The sequence below is a fragment of the Lepisosteus oculatus genome, chromosome 9, assembly GCF_040954835.1.
Source record: "Lepisosteus oculatus isolate fLepOcu1 chromosome 9, fLepOcu1.hap2, whole genome shotgun sequence".
Lineage (NCBI taxonomy): Eukaryota > Metazoa > Chordata > Actinopteri > Semionotiformes > Lepisosteidae > Lepisosteus > Lepisosteus oculatus.
Window position 1 is genome coordinate 31217234 of NC_090704.1, and position 21951 is coordinate 31239184.

At 51.9% G+C, this 21951-nt stretch overlaps 1 protein-coding gene across 8 annotated transcripts in view; it reads left to right on the top strand.

The window, feature by feature from the left end:
* rgl1 (ral guanine nucleotide dissociation stimulator-like 1) overlaps positions 1-21951 on the top strand; it is a 49054-nt gene that overhangs the window by 13871 nt on the left and 13232 nt on the right. Inside the window, exon 1 of one of the 8 annotated variants that reach the window (XM_015356246.2) lies at positions 1801-2882. The exons of 3 other annotated variants lie outside the window; for them this stretch is intronic. In XM_015356246.2, the coding sequence (XP_015211732.2) occupies positions 2706-2882 (177 nt within the window). In that variant the 5' untranslated portion in view covers positions 1801-2705. Of the gene's footprint in view, positions 1-1800; positions 2883-15755; positions 15965-16927; positions 17537-21951 lie in introns of those variants that run through there. 4 more of the 8 variants (XM_015356247.2, XM_015356249.2, XM_015356253.2 and 1 more) reach the window with 4 other exon arrangements.

Genomic DNA, 21951 nt, shown 5'->3' on the forward strand with positions numbered 1-21951 from the left:
ATGAGAGACTCAGAGAAAACGGACTAAAGCCACCATAAGAGCATTGATCAGGCAACGGACACACCTGTACAAAGGTCCTACTAAAAGGAAGCCATAATGTTGAGAGATCTGTATCTGTTGTGGGTCATAAATGAAGATGGTTGATGGGAAAGATGTCAGGGATTTTGCTGAGGAAGAATGACCTCTGTTATTCTCCATGCATGTGATACTTGAATGGTACTGTACACACACGGACAGATATCCGGATGTGGAATTAGCATTAACCTGCAGTACCAGTGAAGCAGGGCCAAAGTGCAGCCCGTTTCCCCTTAGCTGTTGTTTAACAAGGAGCCCATAAATCTGTAACTGCCCTCGCAGAACATCGCTGACTCGGAGAGCTGTACAGTTGACGGTCACACAGCAAACCGCGTAGCGTCTGTGTAAATGAAGAGGCTCCAGCCAGGCAGTTAGGAGGTTTTCTGATTTGCTCTCTAATGTAGACGTGTCCTCTTCATTATTTCTCTGAACTTGCTTTCTGCTGAACTTCACCGCCCACTCAGTATGTGAGACATTGCTAAGATGCACCGAGTCAGTGAAATGTTTTTTTCTCATTTTGCAGAAGGTGCTCTCTGTATTAAAAACCTGAATGTAGAGAACCTGCTCCTTGTTGTGCCTGGAGCTTGAGTGTTCTATTTTGTTGCATTTAAAGAAGTGTTTTTAACTTAACTGGCAGTGCAATAGGGCAGAATCAAAACTAGCCGCATCTTTGTAACAGTTTCTAATAGTATTGCTGTTTCTCTAGATGACTAGAGATGTCTTAGTCTTAAGTAATACTTCCACAATAGTTTGGTAAACGCCTAGCTGGCTGCCCTGATGTTTTACGTTGTAGCATTTCAGCTCTAGAGTCCTGGGTTCAATTTTGGCTTTGTGCACTGTCTGTGTGGAGTCTGCATGTTCTTCCGGAGGTCTGTGTGGGTTTTCTGGCTACACAGGTGGCAGAAAGGTGCAGTGTGTTCTAAACAGGAAGCAGAACTTCAGACCTGCAGAGGAAGCTTATGAGAAAGAGTTGGGTGTAAATGTTGACGCATTATTTACATCTTCTATCCACTGTAGGGAAGCAATGAAAAAGGTCATGAAAATGTTCTGATATATAGTTAATGGGTGAATAAAAACCTAGCACGATGTTTATCGTTGTTTAATTAGGGTCGTGTCCAAAATAGGAAGGAAATAATATATTGTTATTCAGTTCTTTAATTGTATGGTAGATGAATTAGTTAATTAAGCTAGTAAAGGTTGACAAATCTATTAGCTGATTTATTGAATTTAATTTTTTTCTGTTGGGTTTTTAGGAAGATATTGAGTTTACACTTAAAACTGAAGACAAGTTGCACAATCGATTAGTCAGCACTGCAGGAAAAGGCAGGAGAATAAAGGAATTCTCCACAAACCCCCTTCTGGGCTTCATGTGCAAGTCCTAATCAACTGCAAACCAGTTCTTATCTCAAACAGACACTTTAGCTTGATTGCACAATTGGACCAGCGTGCCTTCTAATAATGCACAGCACAGGCAGCGCTCCTTTATTCCCTGGCAGCTGATCATTGCCAGCTCTTCTTGGGGCTCAATGGGTCAAGAAGAGTTTTGAGCGGTTGGTCTGCAGACCCGCTCCCAGCCAGAGGAGCCCACAGGACGATCCTGTCCTCCCCGGAGCGCTCAGCCTCCGCGCTCACAGCCAGCCTGCTGGGACGCTGGGAGGGGCGGGTCTGCCTCTCTCTCCACCCCCCTGCACTGGCAGCTCTGAGAGAGAGAGAGACAACAGTGTTTATCCCAGGTCTGTGGCAGAGGCAGGACTGCGAGAGGGCGCTCAGCAGGCTCCGCTCGGGAACGCACACCCACTCAGAGGGAGAGCTGGGGGGGGGTGGCAGACGGAGAGGAATAATTACGGGACAGCCCTCCAGAGACTTCACTGCTCAGCCTGGAGGGAGAAGGGAACCCCTCAGCAGCACGGCCGTAGGCAACGCTGAAACCAGAGCAGACTGCGAGAGGAGAGACTGGGAGAGACCACTGGGGGGGGGGGGGGAAACTGGGACTGAGGTCCTGAAGACAGCCAGCAGAGCTCCTCGGGTTGGAAAGAGCCAGTGAGCATTAGGGGTCCCAGCTAGACTAGCCAGGGTCCGCATCCGGATCAGCCACCAGCAACTGGAGGCAGGCGGACACTGCCTCTGGGAACACCGGCTGGGCAGACTGGGTACAGCCCACTGCAGACCAGCACGCCACAGGGGGGCAGAGATTGGCCGGATTGGGACTCCTGACCCGCACAGAGTGGAGTACAGGTCCAGAGGATCACCGAGGGGACAGAGTGCCGCCTAGCTCGTCGCACCTGCAGGAGTTGGAATCTGCACTCGGAGCTCCGACTGGGATCGGCACGGAGCCGGAGACTGGCCCCCAGTACTGGCACGGCTAGCTCCGAGACGCTCTCGTCTTCTTTCCTCCTGACGAACCGGCTCCGTAGGAGTGTGGAGGAGCAGTTGCATCCGGAGAGGAGAGGGGATATCTCACGGGGATCATGTGCCCAAAGAAAAGCTCGGCGCAGAGCGAAGAGGTTCCATTTTGAAGGCAGAAGATTACTGATTTTTTGCCTGCCTGCCGCCGACGACATCCCAGTCTGGAACATGCCCGGTCTGCCGGGAGAGGGGAGAGTGCAGAGTCAGTGAGACTCCCTGCCTGGATGCCTGCCTCCCCCCGGCGCCCGATGATCTCTCACTACCCCCTGGCCTCGCTGCTGTCCTGGCCCCCTGGCACCCCTGAGGCCCCCAGTCTGGGGCTGGAGCTGCTGGGGGAGGATGGCGGGGTGTCTCTGCAGAGGTACCAGCCCCGCTCCCCAGACAGCACCCCGCGACACTGGGTCAGTGAGTCCCGCCCGTCGCAGGGCAAGGAATTCTGCCCACTTTGCTTTCTTTCTCCCGTGCCGTTGGCTCGCGATCTAGCTGCCTCTGAATGTGCTGGTCTGTCTGCCTCTGGCTTGATTGGCGTGACTGCTTGGTCTTGACCGTGAATCGGAGGGGCTGTCCTGGTGTTCCCAGGTGCTGAAAGGCACTGTTCTGTTGTAAAGATTTCTCCATCACTGATCAGCAGACAGTCTGCACCAGCCTTGAGCTTTTCAGTTCTCTGCATTGTGGGGTGTTTAGGACCCTGTAGTTGAGCTGAGTCGCTGACAACCTGCAAGCGTACGACACCGATACAGAGAGGGCAAGAATGAGTTCTGTTCATTTGGTACACAGTTGGCGACAACATTGTCCAAATGTAGTGATGAAATGTTTGAAGTAACTGTTTAGATTAGAGTCTATCTCATTCACTATCATGCCATTTGATTGTCAATTTGCTCTTGTTTCGTTCTGCACACAAATTAAGCCACTGCACTGGGAGATTAAAGGGACAATAATATCTAATCACTATTTAATTTCAGTATTGTGCAAATTTGAGGATTGAGTGTTTGAAGCTACAGATCACATAGACTAAGATATGAGGTATTTGAACCACATATATTAACCCATAACCGGATGGCTTTCAAAGAGGGGAAGAGAGATCTCGGCAGCTCGTCTGGGCCTCGATCAGCCGCCTCCTGTGTTGTTCAGCCTGTGGCAGAGCTTGGAGTTAGTGGTCAGCTGGCCACACAGGGTTAATCTTGCTGGCTGGTGGCTGCAGTCTGTTTGGACAAGCTGTGGCTGTGGTGAGAGCATGCCAGGAAGGAAGGCGTTCAGTGGGAATCGAGTGCACAGTTCCTCCCCTGAACTGTGGCTGTCAGCACTTCTGGGCAGAGAAGCCTCACTGTGTCACGAGGAAGGCTGACCCCACATTCCCCAGCTCCGAAAACTGCCTGTAACTGCAGATCAGGTTGTTATGACTGTACTGTAGCTGTATTACATGGTTTCGAGTACTGTTTTGCAGCACGTTCAGTAGCTCGGAGACCCGGTGCCGTTCAGAAGGGTGTTCAGTAGCTCGAAGCCCCGGTGTCGTTCAGAAGGGTGTTCAGTAGCTCAGCGCCCCGGTGTCGTTCAGAAGGGTGTTCAGTAGCTCAGAGCCCTGGTGTCGTTCAGAAGGGTGTTCAGTAGCTCAGAGCCCAGGTGCTGTTCTGCGGGGTGTTCAGTAGCTCGAACCCCCGGTGCTGTTCAGAAGGGTGTTCAGTAGCTTGGAGCCTAGTGCCGTTCAGAAGAGTGTTCAGTCGTTTAGTGCCAGAGAACCAGACTTTTTATTGTTCAGTAGATCAGTTCCGATTGTGTTGAGTGTCGCTGGGGTTAAGAAGCCTGGGCCTCGGGGACTGCGTGAGGGCTGCTGTGTCGAAGGTGGAGTCTGAGCTGGGTGGCGGTGTGTCGTGTGCGTCTGTGTGCACACGCTGACTGCTGGCTGTCCCTGACACACAGGCCTGCTTTCCGGCTATTGTACCAGCCGGGGATCAGCCAGGACATTTTTCATTCCCTACTGACTGTATGCCCCTCCAACAGGGAGTTGGGGATTACAGGGATGGAGTGCTCCATTGTTCAGGCGCTGTGCACTCCGCACAGCGTGTGAGAGATCTCGGCCAGCTGCTGTCCTGCTGTCCTGCTAGGCAGGCCATGAGCACGCTAACATTTCTCTAGATCTCCTCAATGTTCACTGAATTCAGCTTGATGGCAATAATACTTTGATTTGCCAGGGTGTCTTTGGCAACAGCCTCATGAAATATATAGGAAACTATGAGATAAGTTAAACCATTTTGTTTCAGTTGGACAGCCCTGTGCATTCTCTTGTAAAAAAGAATCGCATGTGACAAAGGTGTGAGGTACTTGTTTTGCAGACTGGGTGCCAATCAGATGATTAATAAAGAATGTGCAGTGAGGTTCAATATTGTCATGACTAATGAAATAAGACTCAAAACATGACGCATTGACTCATCACAGTATGGTGGGCGATGTGAAGATCAATACATGTGCTACGTCGTGTACAGATGGCATATCGTGTTGTACCGATGCTCAAGGCAAAAGGTTTTCCGATTGTGGGATATCAGCACTGAGGGTCTGTCTTGTGTCCTGTAAGTGTGTGTTTCAGGGAGCAGTTTAGGGATTCGGTGTCTCTGTTATTCTGTCCAGGGCTGTTTGTGAACTGAAGGCAGCAGACAGTTTGCATTCCGCTGAGATTATTGGTGCTGATTTCACACATTCTAGAGCTGTGGCAGCGTGTTCTGCTCGGAGTGTCTCGTTCCCTGTTCTGCGGTTTTCCTCAGGTTAATGCCTGGACCCACTGTGGTGTGAGCCACTTCTGAAAACAGCACAACCTCGCGACGCGAGAAGGAGACAGCAAGATGGGTCTTTCAGGTTACCTTGAACACAAACTCGGACCCGCGGAGAACCCTGGAGGTGAAGAGGGGTGTAAAAACACTGCAGGCAGTGGACCGCTGGGGCAGTGAAGCGCAGCAGAGGTCACGTAAAGTTTGTTCCCACCCCCCCACCCCACCCCCCCAAAATGGGCCGCATTGAATGGAAGAAATTCCACAATCCTTTGCTTTTCTGTGAGAGTCGCGCTGCTCTTTCTGAGTCCAGTCTGGGGAAGGTCTTCACTGTGACACCACTGTCAGCCCTATATCAGATCTGTCCGAGCTCCACACTACAATGCAGACAGGCCCATATTATTGAATGCATGCATTTGCACGAGGGGGAAAGGTCTCTTTCGATTGCATTTAATCCATTGGAGGATGGTTTAACCTTAAAATGTCTTGGGGATGGCCTGCAGCGAAGCCTGAGACCTGGTTACTGTAGAACCCCAGCAGCGCGTGTGAGTGATGAGTAGTCGAGCTTTACTGCTGTCACACGGATGGCGAAGGTTGCCGGTAGTCAGCAGGAACGCGCTGGCGAAGGCCGTCGTTTCTCCGGCCTGTCTGTGAGTGAGGGCTGAGGCCTGCTTTGAGGAGGGGCGGCTCGCTGGGCATCGCAGACCGACCTGGAATGGTCGTTGAATGGAGGCAGGCGTTGGGAGAGAGGGAGGCAGGGCTCCTCGTTCTCTACAGAGAGGCAGCGCTGCTGTCCTGGCTTTTATGGATTAGACGCCGGCGAGCTGGTTTAAGGAGCGTAATCTGATTTCCTCAGTTTATAGGGTTTAGCTGGAGGGGTATTAAAGGGGATGGCAGTTTTGTGTGCAAAAGCATTGCTCTGGCACTCGCTGTGCTGTTTTTACCCGATGGTGAAGTTCTAAGTGCCTCCCGAAGCCTGGCCCATCTGAGGATGCTGTCGGATGTCCTGGGGGTCTGTGAACTGACCCTCTGCTGCCTCAATGCCTTGCGCTGACCCAACCCAATCGGCAGCCTCTGTAGAAAGGAACCAGCTCCAGCGACAGACCCCCGGCAGCAGAGAGTGCTTGGCGCTCCTTGAGCTGTCACCCAGCGGTGTGTCTGCGTGTGTCTGCGTGTGTCTGCGTGTGTCTGCGTGTGTCTGCGTGTGTCTGCGGTAAAACATCAACTTGCACACCCACAGCACAAACACTTCATCTCCTCATGGGGATCCCCAAGAACGAATCGGAGACAGCCTTCATGCTGAAGTGGGGTCACCACAAGTCCCTGCTCATGTATCCCCCAGAATGCCTCTGTTCTGTATTAGTCCAGTGACCGATTGTAACCGGCCATTGGTGCATACGTGCTTTTGATCCATTCCGGCTTCATTACGCGGAAGACTCTGTCGGGAGAGGCTGGAGTCCTGAGTTCCCGGAGAGTGGAACTTCCTTCGGCTTGGTTTTCGAACCTGCAGCAGTTTGTGAGCCTCCACGCAGCAGGAGCCTGCTCCGTTTTCGCAAGAGGGCCGGATTAGGACTCTCTCCCTGGCCGTGTGAGAAGAAATGCCCATTGTAAACAAGCTGCTGCCCACCCCCATGCCTCGCCGTGATCCCAGTCATGTGTCGGGTCTTACTGAGGGCCGGCCTCGGGGGCGCAGGGGGCCGCTGGAGAGGGGAGGGAGCGGGGCACACTCTTGGCAGCACAGCAGGCAGTCGGGAACGTGAGGGAAGAGTCTGTCCCGGTCGGAGAGCTAATCTCCTCGGAGCATATGGAGGACGGGGGGGGCGCTGTCTGTGAGCGGAGCGCTGGGGTTTGGTAGCTCATTTGAGGCGATTCCAGCTGCCAGACAGGCCGTGCCCCCAGAGACACCGCGCTGGGGTCAGGAGACCCCTTTGTAAGGGGTCCTGTGGGCACAAGGGACAAAACAGTCGTTTACGGCAGTATCCTCCTTAGCTGGAGGGCAGCGTTTTCCCTTTCTTTATATTTCTGAGTTTGAGCAGTGGGTCGTGGTGAAACCCTTGGGCTGCTTTAAGCTCAGGGCTCTAAATCCTGTTCCCGATGTCACTCCTCGAAAACACACTGAGATATATCCCATTACTTTTCATTTGTTGTCTGAGGCGTCGAGATAAGAGCGCTCAAGGTCCAGTGACCAGCCTGCTGCAGACGTTTGACGAGTAATTCCCCCAGTCGCGAGCAGCGCTGCTCGGAGCCATCAGCAGAGCCCTTATCTGAGCTGCGCTCTGCTTTGTCTCAGGGGTACCGATTTAGAATGACTGAACAGACAATCGTTCATGCAGACAATACAAGGAAAAGCAGAGGTCACGTAAAGTTTGCTTCCCGCCCCCAAATGGGCAGCATTGAACGGAAGAAATTCCACAATCCTTTGCTTTTCTGTGAGAGTCGCGCTGCTCTTTCTGAGTCCAGTCTGGGGAAGGTCTTCACTGTGACACCACTGTCAGCCCTATATCAGATCTGTCCGAGCTCCACACTACAATGCAGACAGGCCCATTTTATTGAATGCATGCATTTGCACGAGGGGGAAAGGTCTCTTTCGTTTGCATTTAATCCATTGGAGGATGGTTTAACCTTAAAATGTCTAGGGGATGGCCTGCAGCGAAGCCTGAGACCTGTTTACTGTAGGACCCCAGCAGCACGTGTCCCAGCTGCTGCAGGTCCGGGAGTGCCCCTCCCAGGAATCCGGGACAAGGTGCGGGAACGCTGGGGCCGGACGCTTGCGGAGTGTCGGAATGGCAGGAATGCGTGGCGCGGAACGGGATTGTGACGGGAAGAGAGCGGCGCTGGGGGGAATTTGGGCTGCCGAGGGGGATTCTGCATTCCCTGTGCCCACAGGAATCGTGTGCGCTTCTGGAATGGTGGGGCTGTGGAATTTGTGGAATGCTCCGTTGATGGAGTGGGTGTGTTTCGAGATGGGGGGGTGGGTATAGGTGCACCAGCCCAGGAACCCAGAAATTGCACATGTTCACACCAATACAGCAGCCTGGGGGGTTTATCTGAGGAGTCACACTCTGAAACAATACAAACTATTCTGGTTGTATTAATGGCTTTGTAGAAAAACTGGCCTGTTCAGTCCAAGCTCACTGACACAGCCCGGATTCACAGCTGTTAATGGGGGATTCAGTTATCTTTCAGTGTACACTGTGGCCCAGGCACTGCTATTATCTAGACGTGCTGTTCTTTATAGTCTGGCCATTAAGCTGATATTATGCAGTACAGTGCATTGCTTGTGTTTCTCCAGTAAACCTGTACTTCCCAGCAGGCTGAAGTCATTACGGTAATCCGGTAAGCAGTAGCTGTTTCTGTGCTCTTGCGAAAGGATTATCAGCAAGTTTGAAATAATTATCCTTCATTTAAAAAGCCCAGCTCAACGCTCCACCTGACCGGCGCTGTGGAGGGGCTCCCGATCCTGCACGCGGTGGGATGTCTCTTCTATTCGGAAAGCTCTTTGGGATCCATTGGGATGAGAAGTGCCACAGAAATGCAGGGAATTTCTCCTCCTGTCACTGGCCCCCGGGTTCCGTCACGCGCAGCGTGTGAGCTCTCGGCTGTGTGGATTGTGCTCTTTGAGCCCCTGGGTGAGCAGTCAGAACGCTGACACCAGCTCTCTCCACTGAGCCAGCAGCGCTGCACGCGCCGTGTGTGTGGTGTCACAGGGAACAGGAAAGCACTTCCAGCATGTACTTTCAGTCGTGCCTGTTAACAGTGCAGAATAAGAGTCGGGTTTGTTTTTGTGTCAGTTGTAGCAATATCTAACCCAGGGCGGAGCGGTGGCTCTGTGGCTAAGGATCTGCGCCTGTGGCTGGAAGGTTTGCCAGTTCAAATCCCGCAGCCGGCAGAGGCCCTTAATCCCACCTGCTCCAGGGGCGCTGTACAATGGCTGACCCTGCGCTCTGACCCCCCAGGCTTCTCTCCCTGCCTGTGTGCCTCATGGAGAGCAAGCTGGGGTATGCAAAAAGACAAATTCCTAATGCAAGAAATTGTATAGGGCTAATAAAGTCAATGAAGTGATAAAGTAAACTGCCCTCATGAGAGTTAAACACCAGAAATTTGCTCAGGAACCTTTCTAGGGTTTACCATGCATTTACCATTCCTGTCTAGTGTTTTTACCATGGTGGAGCACAGCCTGCCTTCAGCAGAGCACCACAGTCCAGACCCGTCTGTGCTCCGCCCAGCTGACCCTACAGCCCCACCTCTCACTCACTCGCTCAGTAGATGCTGACACGGGCCAGCACGTCGTGTGAACCTGAGCCCGTTATTTCGGTGCTGTGGTCACTGTGGCACGTGCAGCGCTTAGCAAGAGGGCGGCTGCTGCCCTCTTGTGGACTCCTCCTTCTTTGCACAGGCAGTGGCGCGGGGCCGGACCAACAATCCAACTCCATTCAAGGGGCTTCATTACAGACTGGGCAAAGCAAGGCGATTCATTACCGATGCCACGGGTGAATAAGGGCTACAGAGGAGAGAGAAAAAGAAGAAAGAACACGTGTAAAATGGAGCAATCGGCAGGGCTGAGAAATAAGAACAGCTGTGTCTGCTGATTGTCTGACCTCTCATTGGGGCCAGTAATAATAATAATAATAATAATAATAATTGCTTACACTTATATAGCGCTTTTCTGGACACTCCACTCAAAGCGCTTTACAGGTAATGGGGTAATTCCTTCTACCACCACCAATGTGCAGCATCCACCTGGATGATGCGACGGCAGCCATAGTGCGCCAGAACGCTCCCCACACACTAGGTATCAGTGGGGAGGAGAGCAGAGTAATGTAGCCAATTCATAGAGGGGGATTATTAGGAGGCCATGATTGGTAAGGGCCAATGGGAAATTTGGCCAGGACACCGGGGTTACACCCCTACTCTTTTCGAGAAACGCCCTGGGATTTTTAATGACCACAGAGAGTCAGGACCTCGGTTTTACGTATCATCCGAAGGACGGCGCCTGTTTACAGTATAGTGTCCCCATCACTATACTGGGGCATTAGGACCCACATGGACCGTAGGGTGAGCGCCCCCTGCTGGCCCCACTAACACCTCTTCCAGCAGCAACCCTAGTTTTTTCCAGGAGGTCTCCCATCCAGGTACTGACCAGGCTCACACCTGCTTAGCTTCAGTGGGTTACCAGTTGTGAGTTGCAGGGTGATATGGCATCCTTAGCAAACACTCACATAACCAGCCTGATGTGCAGACACTCCAGCCACACACAGGTCAACAGGGTAATTAAGTCTTTACTCCAGGGCAGTTCTCTGTGTGCTCTCTGACAGATTTTGGAATATGGAAAGTGCCAAAGAAAAGATTTTACCCTGGTAAATCGGGCCTTTTCTGTACTTATTCATTACTGTTGCCACGGTTTGTGCTGGTTTCTGCCACACGCCTCCCTGCTTCGCCAAGCTTGTGCGATGGCACTGTACTACACTTTACTGTGCTCTTGCCATGCTTTCACCTTGCTTCGTTACACTTTGCTTTCACATTTGGATTTATAGTGCCTTACTGCACTGTTGTCTCCCTTTCCCATGATTTCACTGCGCTACAGCACTTTGCTTTTAGCATGCTGCACCTTAGCGAAGGTTTCAGGGCGGTTTTAGAGAGTCAGGTGGAGTTGACGTGGTAGTAGGAAAGGAGGGAAAGTCAGCTTCATGCTGGAGAAAACCCAGCTTAGAGAGAGAGAGCTGTCCTTCCTGACCCCACCCCTTGAGAGGACAGCTTGGACACTCCACACAGCACCTGTCTCGCCTCCGTTGATCGCTCGTGTGCTGTGACCCCGGTGTAGCTCGCCTATATGAATGTGAGTGTTTCTGGCTGGTACTGTAACACTGAAGACCTTGGGATCTCTTGGGCTGTCTGCTAGCCTGCCATCCTAGATCTCTGTTCACTTTGCTGACCCAGTTGGGCTGCAACTGGTTTTTCAGCTCCAGAGCCATCCTTTCATTGGGTACCTGAGCAGCTCCTATAGCGTCCTATTCATACATTCTCCCACCCAGCCCACTCCTTAACTCCTACTCCGATCGGACAGATGGATATGGAAATCTTTCCTGAAGAGGTCTGGAGGTGGAGGTCTGCTCTCCATAAGCAGCTGTGAGGGGGAGAGTGTGGAAGAGTGTGGAGAACTTCCTGGAAGTTGCGTTTACAGGATTTGGATTCTGTGTAAAGAGGCTGGATTTTACTCCGCAACGAAAATATATCCCATTTATCCCTCGTGCCGCGCAGTAGCGGAGGGTTTTTGCCCGCGCTGTGGCCCAGGCCGGCGGACAGCGAGCAGCGCAGCTCGCTCGGGGGATGGAGACAGGATGTGGAATATTTCCTGGAATGTGTCCGTCACAGCAGCAGCGCAATAACAGACTCAGTGTTCCCCTCCGCTCGGAACTCGTTCGCGTCTTCCGGAGCGTGTTGCGCAATCCGGCGCGTGCTCGGCGGTTTGGGAACTTGGGGAGGCGGGACCGGAGTCCGGTTGTGAACTGGGGGACGCAGGAGTGAGCGAGGGGGGGGGGTCTCCGGCAGATCTGTCGCTCTCGGCAGGGGCTGGGGGGGTCGTGCTCTGGCGTCGCAGACGCTGCTCGGAGCGCTCACTCGGAGCTGGACTTACAACCTGAGTTTCCTACGGGACCCCCACGTCGGCAGCAAGGAAGCCTTTGTGAAAAGTAGCCTCGAGCCCTGGGGGCTCCAGGAGAGCTCTGGCAGTGCACCGCAGAGTTCATAGTGGAGCCGTTTCGTTTTTCAGAAGAGGCTTCAAACTGTTAATATCTCCCAGTGCAGTCAGAGCATAACCAAGGTGTATTGTTAGCAGCTCAAATATGGTGGTCCCTCTCTCCTTAGGGTTGGGTCATCACAGTAATGAGATGCACAAATATGGAAGTACTGGATCTTCTTGAGGCGCCTGGGTGTTTTTTTTTATATATATAGTTCTCTTCAGATGAACGTTTTCCAGGTCGTGGGATTTATTTAGGATTTAGTTAGGAGGTACTGTACACTCTCTTCATCTCTGGGTGGATGAATTAATGGCTCGGTCGTGGGTCTGTTGATAAGCGGATTGGTCAGTTAGTTGGGTAGCAGGTTGGTTGGGTGGCGCTTTGGTTAGAGGACTTGTCAGGAGGGTGCTGGTGTGTTGTCTGGTAGCGTCTCGGGTGATATACACCTTAAGGTTACAAACGAGAGGAGCCCATTCGACACGTTTAGCTGTCCAGGCCTCTCATCCAGGCTTCCCTTCAAAAGAAGTGGAAGCCAGGGTATTGGCAGGGAATGTTTAACTCTCACAAGGGCAGTGTTTGCACAACATGGCAGGGTAACCCTTGTTCCATACCCCCACAACCCTTATGGTAAAGTAATGCCTCCTGTTTTGGGTTTTAAATGCCCTGCCACGTAGTTGCCACTTGTGTCCCCAGTTCGTCTGCCACTGCTCATTCTGAAGAACTTCTCTGGGTGGACTGTGTCAGTGACTTGTATCATGTGCAGTCTTCTCTGTTCAAGGCTGAAGAGATTCAGTTCCTTCAGCTTGTCAGGTGTCGCCATTCCCGCAGTTGTCCTTTGTGCGGTAGGTCTGAGTCAACCGGAGGTTCCTGCGGTACCTGGAGCAATGGGATGAGCGTCTTGGCAACATCCGACATCTCCTGCTGTCTTGGGAGTGGACGCTCTCCGCAGGGCGCGCTCGGATTGCCAGGCCAGCGGTACACTCTGCCGTGCGCCGCACACCTGTGCTGTGTCTGATTTCAGTGCCAGCAGACAGTGAGGGGATGCCAGAGCTGTCATTACTCAGAGGGAGCTCACTGTCTGCCTCGCCGGGGCTCCGGAGTTGCACAACAGTAATTATGTGCAGGAAAAGTCTTGTTTTCAGGGATCTGTCTTGTTCATCCCCTGTCTGAAGAGTCTGAAATGTGTGCTCACTTCGTGTGTCACAGCATGCTAAGTACTAAGTACAGTATAGGTGTGGGGTAGCAATGAGGGAGAAACGTGCCAGTTAAGAGTTACAAACTCCTGAATAGGACTTGAGTAAGTATTGTGTAGCTTGAAAAAGCTCCACTGCAGTTTCCTCTAATGCAGGGCCCTCAAGGACACCTTAATAAGGAGGTCTCGTTCAGTGTGGTACATGGCCACATCTGGGCCACAGCTGTCTTCATTGTTTCAGGCGGGCCCACTGTAGCCTTATAATTACTGTTTAAAGAGCCTGTGGCTTCTTGTTTTCAGCCTTTTTTGAAATCTTGCAATGGAGGGTCATCCATGATTAGTGTGACAAGTTTCTTTAAATATAATCGCGTAGTGATCGCTAACGGGATCACCCGGTGAGCTTGTCGTGCGGTCAGCGGTCGTAGCGATGGCCCGTGAATCGGGCTGCGCCAGCCAGGCGGGTCTGCAGCGCTGTCCTGCCTGTGACTCGGCTGGCGTGCGCAGTGTGATGACATCAGTCCCCCAACCCCTAGGGGGCAGCAGTTCCCAGAGGGCTGCCAGGAGTCGTGACCTCTCCCATCACATGCTCCTGCTTCCCAGGCCTCGGCTGCTCGGGACGGGGAGAGGGGTAGGGGGGAGGTTGGCGGCTCACCTCTGTCACCATGGCGATGGAGCGCCCGGACCACGACGTCAAGGCCGGCCTGAGAAAGGGAACGAGCTCCAGATGTGCGGAGCAGGGCTGCCCTGCAAGTGGCACCCCTCCCTCCGGGATGCGCTTATATTGCACTCGGCTCTGTTTATTTACTAAAGGAATTACCGCAAGCCCGTCTGCCGGGTGCGTAAGAGCTGCAGTGTTTGTGCTCTTGTAGCGTCCTGTAGTCTGGGACCGAAGCGCGTTTCATACAGCTCCCCCCAGTCAGCACAGACAGAGTGCCCTACGCCAGGCTGCCCTTGTATTGATCCAGGCTCTGATGTTATCTGGGATGTGCACATGCGCGTGGATCGCTAGTCCAGATGAAATGCTCAGGCTTTGCTTTAAGTTACAATGAGCTGGCCGGAGTTGAACACGGCTGCAGGCGTGATGCTCACGTGCTCACACACGGCCTGGCTGGCCACTGTGGGCACTTCACTTCACAGTTTAACTCAGACCTGCAACATTCACATGCCAGGACGCTTTGTTTGCATTATTGGACATCTCATTTAGACCATCTCATTCTTTGGGGGTCAAATGCCTTGTTAAGGGGGTGTCATTCAGTCCCTGCAGATGCGAGGAGAAGGGCCCCAGTTACGTCAAGGTCAGTTCTTTCGGTTGTCCAAAATATGTCCCATATGGCAGAACGTTTTTTAAACCCCACTCCCTGGCATCCCGTTTGCCCTCTTGTACAAACAGATTGGCATCTCGGATTCTACATATTGTGTGGTTTTGGGGGTAACGGAACCTAAATCGGTGGCATCTGACAAAAGCCACTACTGTTTGCGTTCTCATGAAAGGTTGCCCTACCCTCACCATCTTCATGCAGGCGTCTGCACCCAGTCTCTTCTGTGTTATGTACAGCATGGTGGACAGAGGGGTAACGCCTGATTCCACCCTTTTCATGGATATGGGCCAGTGTTTGTGTCCCTGTGCTTGTTGTTGTTCAAGTCCCCTTCCTGACAGCTTTCTTAGCTCAAGCCCTCACACCCCGAGCACCGCCTGCTGCCCCAGGTGCGGAAGAGCAGGATGTAGGAAACGCTGCTCGAGATGGGATCCCAGGCACATTTCCAGATCGCAGCGTTCTGCTGTGTGAAGTGTTATTTTATAATAAGCCCTCGCTTGGTTTAGTGGATTATACTATACTGTTACTCCTTAGGAAGGCCCACCCATGTGTTTGCCAAGAGACTTTCACATCTCCTTTTTCCCATGGTATTGGCATGCCATCACTGTACAATTACTCGACTAGAGCAGGACAGTATCGGGATACTCCATGATAGATGTTTCTGGGGCATTCACTTTGTACCCCTCTCTTTCTCCTCTCCCTTTTCTCTAACTACCTTGTGTCCTGTCTCTGTACATTTGACTGTCAGCCCGGTTTGTTATTACTTAGAACTTTGCTTGGTGTCCCTCATGTTGTCCTGTGAGGATCGTACTTGGAATTTGTGTGAAAACTCCACAGGAATGACCAGGGGCAAGCCATGGTGGAAAGGCAACAATCTTATGGAACGTTTCCCAAGGTGAACTTGCGAAAGACTTGTGGTGATGTCAGGTTAATAATACGCCGGGATGACCTGGGTGATTCCAATTTTTAGGCATATAAAAATGACTTGACATTCACAAAGTGAAGGACTCTCTTCAGACAGAAGGGCATTGCTTGGCATTTCCAGTGTTCTTCCCATCTGCTCTGTGGTTCAAGGCTTTTCCAATGTGTGGAACTGTTTTTGCTTGCTTAAGGCCAGATGAGCTGAATGACATCACAATGCTGCGACATGATGCCTAGAGACCACTGTAAACAGCCAGGCAGCCTCCTTTGTGATGTCATCCGTGTTCCAGCATGACCAAGGTTACATCATAATGTTGAGGTCCACATCAACTTTTAGTCAACTCGACAAGCTTCAAAGACTCTTAACTAGCACCTAATTTCATATCTCTCTAAAAGTATTCTCCTTTTGTTCAGTTTAACCACTGGTTTATTAAATTTGTAAGCTAATTTTTTTTGTTCTTCGTAATGCAGTGTTTAAACCAGGCTTCAAGGATGAAGAGGGCTGTGATCACTCTGTGGCCTGTACAGAAGCTGCTTAGGCCACGAAGAGCCACAGAGGTCAGACAGGGCCAGGGAGGTTAGAAAAAAGGTCATAGTCACTAATAGTACAACAGGGGAGGTTTAAACACAGATTCATGTAGTTCCAGGACAGCAGGAGGTTTGGGGGTTGTCCAGTGAGCGATCGGTGAATTAAAAAAACTGCAGGCTGTCTCCTGAAGCCATTTTGCTCAAATCTCTTCTCCCTGTTTGTGGTCAGTCTGATTGTTCTAGGTGTCTTTACTTGCTCTTGGAAATCCGGGACTCTGTTTCGTTTTGTGTTTTGGTTGCACTTGCAGTAGTTTGAGAATTTGCTGAAGTGATCTGTGGTGGGGCAAATGCAGGGGCAGGAGGAAACTCACAGTTGTTCTGGGGAACGGTCCCCAAGAAAACCTCTAGCATCCCATGTGAACCCCCATGATGTTGACACAGCCCTCTCTCTAGTGGACCAGTAGGGGGTCCTCTTCACTCTTCAGCGCCCCCTTGTGGCGATACTGTGCTGTCCTGGGGGGCAATTCTTCAGACGCGTTCACCCCATCTCCTGACTGGTTGGTCATTAGGGGATGGCTTGACAGCTGTTGAAAGAGTAAGGGGGTTCGCCCCAGTGTCCTGGCTCAGTCCCAGTCCGAGTCTAAAGCCCCCCTTCAGCCTGTGGGTGAAGCAGTTTCTTATTCCTCCTGTGCGGGGCTCGCAGTGGCTGCTCCCCGTCAGTGTACCTGTCAGTTCGGCATCCAGCAGCGTTTAACACGTCTTCAGTCTGGAGCCCATTCAGAAGCAGGGAGCGTCTGTACAGTCGATCTGCGGGGTCCTGGTTTCCCCCTTTCAAAACGAGTACAACCTTTTTTTTTTGCTTTTTATTTTCTGTTTTTTTTTTCTACTGCGCTGAATATTTGTTCTGTCCTGTTTTTACCCTGTATGATGTTTCTGTTGAACGGCGGGGGGGGGGGGGGCGTTTCGACGGGAGGTTTGGGGGTTCAGTGCTGTGAACCCCCCCACATACACACACACACGCTCTTTCCCAAACATTCGGACAGGTGTTGCGCAGCTGCACACACACAGACACAAACCGCTTAGCTTTACACAAACAGTGCCAGAATACACACGCGTGACGACCTCGCACGTTTGCCACCATGGCTTTCAGGGTGGGCAGCATTAAGAATAATAACAAAAGCAACGACGCTGTGCCACTCTAAAGAGAAAGCAGCCTGACCGTCGCGTATTGAAAACGGAAACCCGAGTACTTTCCAGGGTAAACCCCCGTGTCGGAGCTCGGTCGCAGAGTAGGAGCCGGGGGGCGGAGCTCCAGTCTTTGAGTAACGGAGCGCCGAGAGAGACTTCAAGAGGGAGGGACGGAGGGGGAGTTGGGAGAAGACAGCAGAAGAAAGAGGAAAGCTGGGACTGATTGTGTGTGTGAAGAAGGAGAGAGAGAGAGGGAAGGCGAGAGTAGATGCGCTCAGACGGGACAATAATAAACGCTGGGGAGCTGAAAGTTGTGACGCCGCGGCGCCGCGGGGAAGAGAAAACCAGCTCTCATGCCCCGAACGGACCATGCGGGAAACGCTCACGATGAAATTCGCCTGGAAAGCTAAGATGGTAATTGGGACTTCGCTTTACTCGCACGGTGTTTTCTTCTTTTTTTGTTTCACCCCCCGTGGGCTTGTGTGCGGGGCTGTTCTCCGTGGGACAGGATGGGTCGAGGAGGAGGAGGAGGAGGGGGGGTTGTATTTGTCATGGGAAAGTAGCGGATGAAGGGGAGAGATAGGGGAGGGGACCACGGGGGGTGAGGCCAGAAAACATTGTCAAGTTATTGTGTCTCATAGTAAGGAAAACAACGTTTGTGTTGTGCTTTTCTCTTCAGCCCGTCTGTACACGGGTCAGGGCCGTTTTGTGGGGGTGAAATAAGTCACTACAGTCATGTGTTTTTCAGCACGGCGATAGCTAAAATAACAAACTGCCCAAAAATTGGGTTGGATGAAGGACGGACAATAGTTCAAACTGAGAGCGCCTCACGGTCTGCAAGTTTTCCAAAGAGGTTTCCTTTGCGTGCACAGAGAGAGGGGGTTTGTGTTATTACGGCTGCAATTATCCCAAAGTGATTTCGGATGGTGTTGCACGGCGCTTAGTTCGCCAATACAATGTCATTACAAGCTGAGCATAAACTGTTCAGCAAAAAAAAAAACGGGGGCAAAGTCTACTTATTTCACAGGGGGAAGAAGGGAAATATTTTCACCCGGAGTTTCTCCTGTCTGGTGTGGACAAGTTTCTGTACCTTCTCGCAGCCAGTCCGTTTATCCCGCTGTCTGCATTGACTGGTTGTGTAATGTTATTATTTCTCCCAGCTCGGAGACCGTTTTAGTGGAAACAGACCAACTTCAGGAGACATTATTTATATACCCTTCTTCTCCCCCACTGAAAAGGAAACGGCTTCTCGCCTCGTCAGGGTTTTCGTGGAAGTGGAAGAGGCGCTTGTTTTCGTCGCCGAGGCTCAATCTGGATTTCATTAAAACGCGTCTGTGCGAGAATGCTTACGAAGTTTTTTTTTGTTCCGCTGTATAGTCACTTGGTCTGTCCTGCTAGCAGCCATTAACCCGTAAGGCATTTAGGCAGGAAGGCGCCTGCTGTTCTGCGGTCTCCTCGCCGCTCAGACGGGATTGTTACTCGCTAGCGGGACGGGACACTTCGGCGGTCCGACAGAGTGCTCTCGTCGTCCGGCGGCTGGGGGTCGCAGGGACGCGCCGGTCACCGCGGCAGTGTTGTGCAGTGTGGGAGTGCATGACTCAGTAGGAAAACTATGCATCCTGTAGTAATCTCTGCAGGAAATTTCACGGCCGCGGATAATACTTTTTCCTATTGATTCAGATTGTGTAGCGCCTGGCAGGGACGACACAATCAGAATCTGAGCAGGTTTCCCTGAGGGAGTTCTCCGATTCACTTTTCCTCACGACAGTCCCTCAGCAACAACTTTTCAACAACACTTAAAAAAAAAAAGATAGGCGCTTTCCTCTGAGGTACACGAATGTATATACTTCTGTGCCTAATGGATGAACTTTCAAATCACGTCTGTGGTAAACTTTAAAGGGCTAATTGCTGTGCTGGCTTCTGGTACCTACAGTACGCTATGAAGCGTTTAGCTCGACCTGCTGATTAATGTTTTTACCAGGGGTCCGTCCGTCTCTTTCAGTTGTAATCTGAGACGGTGGGATATACAACGTCCAGGAGCGGCTAGAATCGTTTGTGTGCGCAGGGGGAGATGAGATTCAGTTTAACCCTTGAGCTGTCAGTGTGCGGGCGTGGGCTTGGCTCGAGTTGATGACACTGTGCCCACGGAAACACGGGAGCCGTTGTCTCGACACCCCTCGCTCTTTTGGAAGTGCGACTCGTAGCTTGGCATTGTAGCCTGGTCTAGCTAAAGACCTGAAATGTGTGCGACGATGTACCAAGAGTTTTGGGCCTTTCCAACTTGGAAACGCCACTTTAATTCAAACGCCTCCCACCCTCCGCAGTCGCACAATCCAGGGAAAACATCTTCCCCCATTTTGTCCCGAAAACGACAAACAGGGTTTGCTGGTGGTCCTTTGTGGCAGTAGTGTTTTTCTAAGTGACCTCACGCATGTGGCTTTCATTTAAAAAGTTAAGAGAGGCTACAAACGAGAAGAGGCCATTCGGTTCATCTAGCTGGTTAGGTAATTAGTAATTGATGCAGCTGTTTTTGAAAGAAACCGTGGTGTCGGCTACAACAGCATGGCTGCATAGTGTGTGTTCCATACTCCCACCACCCTTTGTGTAAAGATTGGCCTCCTTTTGTCAGTGTTGAATGCACTTCCCCCTAGTTTCCTCTCTTAGTCAGGGGAGTGTTTCACGGTTTGCCCTGCAGAAGTCCTCTGGGCTGACCGTCGGTGAGGAGTGCGAGGACCTCGGTCACCCCACGCAGCCTGCCTGCTCCAGGGGGAGTTCTCCACAAGGAACACCCCAGTGTTTTCATACAGGAGACCATGCAATCAGAGGGAAAGGGTGGTGGTTTGTGTTCTGGGGGGGGACTCCATTCCCGATACGAGACAGAGCTGCGTGTAGGAAATAATTCCCTCTGCTTCCCAGGAGCGTGAGGTAGGGAGACGCAGACCCCACACAGAGCTGGCAGTGGCTCCCGGCTGTGTGTTGCTGCAAGCCCTCCTCTGTGTGGTCCCCCCTCCCTCTGTGTGTGTGTATATGATGGGATTGTGGGTGTCTCCAGCGTTGTGAATTGTTCCCCAGCCTGCTGGTTTGTGGGGAGCAGGAGCATGGCGGTGCAAAACCACTAATGAGATGAGTTCTGCTCCGACACCCCCGCCCGCAGGCACGCGCGGCTGGGTGGCAGAGGTGCGCCGCGCCTGCTGCCGACAACCCCTGGGCTGCTCTGGGTGCTCGGCGCAAGCCGTGGGGTGGCGCGCACCTCTGGCGGGTCAGGGGGTTAGTGTGCGGCCTGGACAAGCGTCACTGGAGCGTCTGGTGGCTGCTGCTTGCGCCGAACCCTGGCATCTGCTGGCGCTGTTTATTTTTCGGTTAATGATAATTTTTACCTACAGTATAAAGCACCTTTTTAAACCAGGCATGCTGTACATAGTGATAAAGACGAACAAAAAAAAAGTACAGTACAAAGTAAAATAAGAGCATAGAGGTTTATACAGGTGTAGGACACCTGTCAATCAGACCTAGACCTTGATAAAAAGGAAAGTTTGACATTTGGATTTGAAGAGAGTCAAAGACGTTGTCCCACAGTGTCTGAAGAACGTTATTCCGTAACACTGGAGCACCAACAGAAGGGACACCGTCGCCACAAGCCCGTGATTTAGTGCTGGGAACAGTGAGCAGGGGACCAGCCTCCACTGAGCAGAGCCTATGGGAGGGAGTGTAAACATGGAGGTCAGAGATGTACTGTGTGATGGAGCCAGACTGTTTAGAGCCTTGAAAGTCCGTAACAAGACCTTATATTGGTACTGCGCCTTTATAGGCAACCAATGTAGAGACTCAAGTGTAGGAGTGATAGGTTGCCAAGGTCTGGTGTAGGTTAGTAGTCCAGCTGCAGAGCTTTGGACATATTGCAACTTGTTGGGGAGCCCATAAACAGTTGGAATATCAAGCCTTGATGTTATAAGTCCATGAATCAGGCACTCAGCATGGGACATTGATAGGAATTGCCTAATGTGCTTAATATTTCTAAGGTGAAAGATGATCTGGTGGAGTCCCGGTGAACTCTGCCCCCCTCCCTCGGCAACGGGAGTGACCGTTGGCAAATTTGTTCCCTTCCCAGATCTCATCTTGGGGAGGATCAGCCTGCTGATCTGTTGACCCTGGTGTCACAGGGAGACGTGTGTGGGGGGGGTTCTCGGAAGCACAGGGCCTTGTGCCAGTGACTCTATGCTCCCAGGGGGGTCGTGCTCTTTGGGAGAGGAAATTGTTTTATTTACTTTCCGGCTGTCACAGTACCCCCTGTGTCCCCCCCCCCCAGGGGTCGGCAGTGCCAGACCAGGTCATGGCTGCCTTCTGCCTCCCTGGTTCGCAGCTCGTGTGGGGGTTCTCAGCCGTGTGTGTGTGTGTGTGTGTGTGTGTGTGTGTGTGTGTGTGTGTGTGTGTGTGTTCTGGATCAGTTTCAGCTCAAGCACCGGGGCTCTCCTTTTCTCTGGCCCTGTTAGGCCTGTCCTGACAGTCTCTTGGCTGTCTCTCGCGCTCCTACAGTTGTGTAGATTTTATTTTTGATTCTCACTGTGATGCTGATGGTGCTCTGTGAAGTAGGAGGTGGTATGGCCCTTCTCCCCCTGTGTGCTGCCCAATCTCTAAATTCCATGCCTTGCAGATATAGTCACTCACAAATCGACCTCCAGGCTGTTTACTGCCAGTCAGAATGCCAGCTCTGGGAGAATCTGCTCTTGTCTTCTGGGCACTTCGTGCAAGCTTGCTCTGCAGAGTTGTGTGAGGGCTTCACTTTCTCCTGAGGAATCGTGGGAAGGGCAGGTGACGCCACTGCGGAGGTG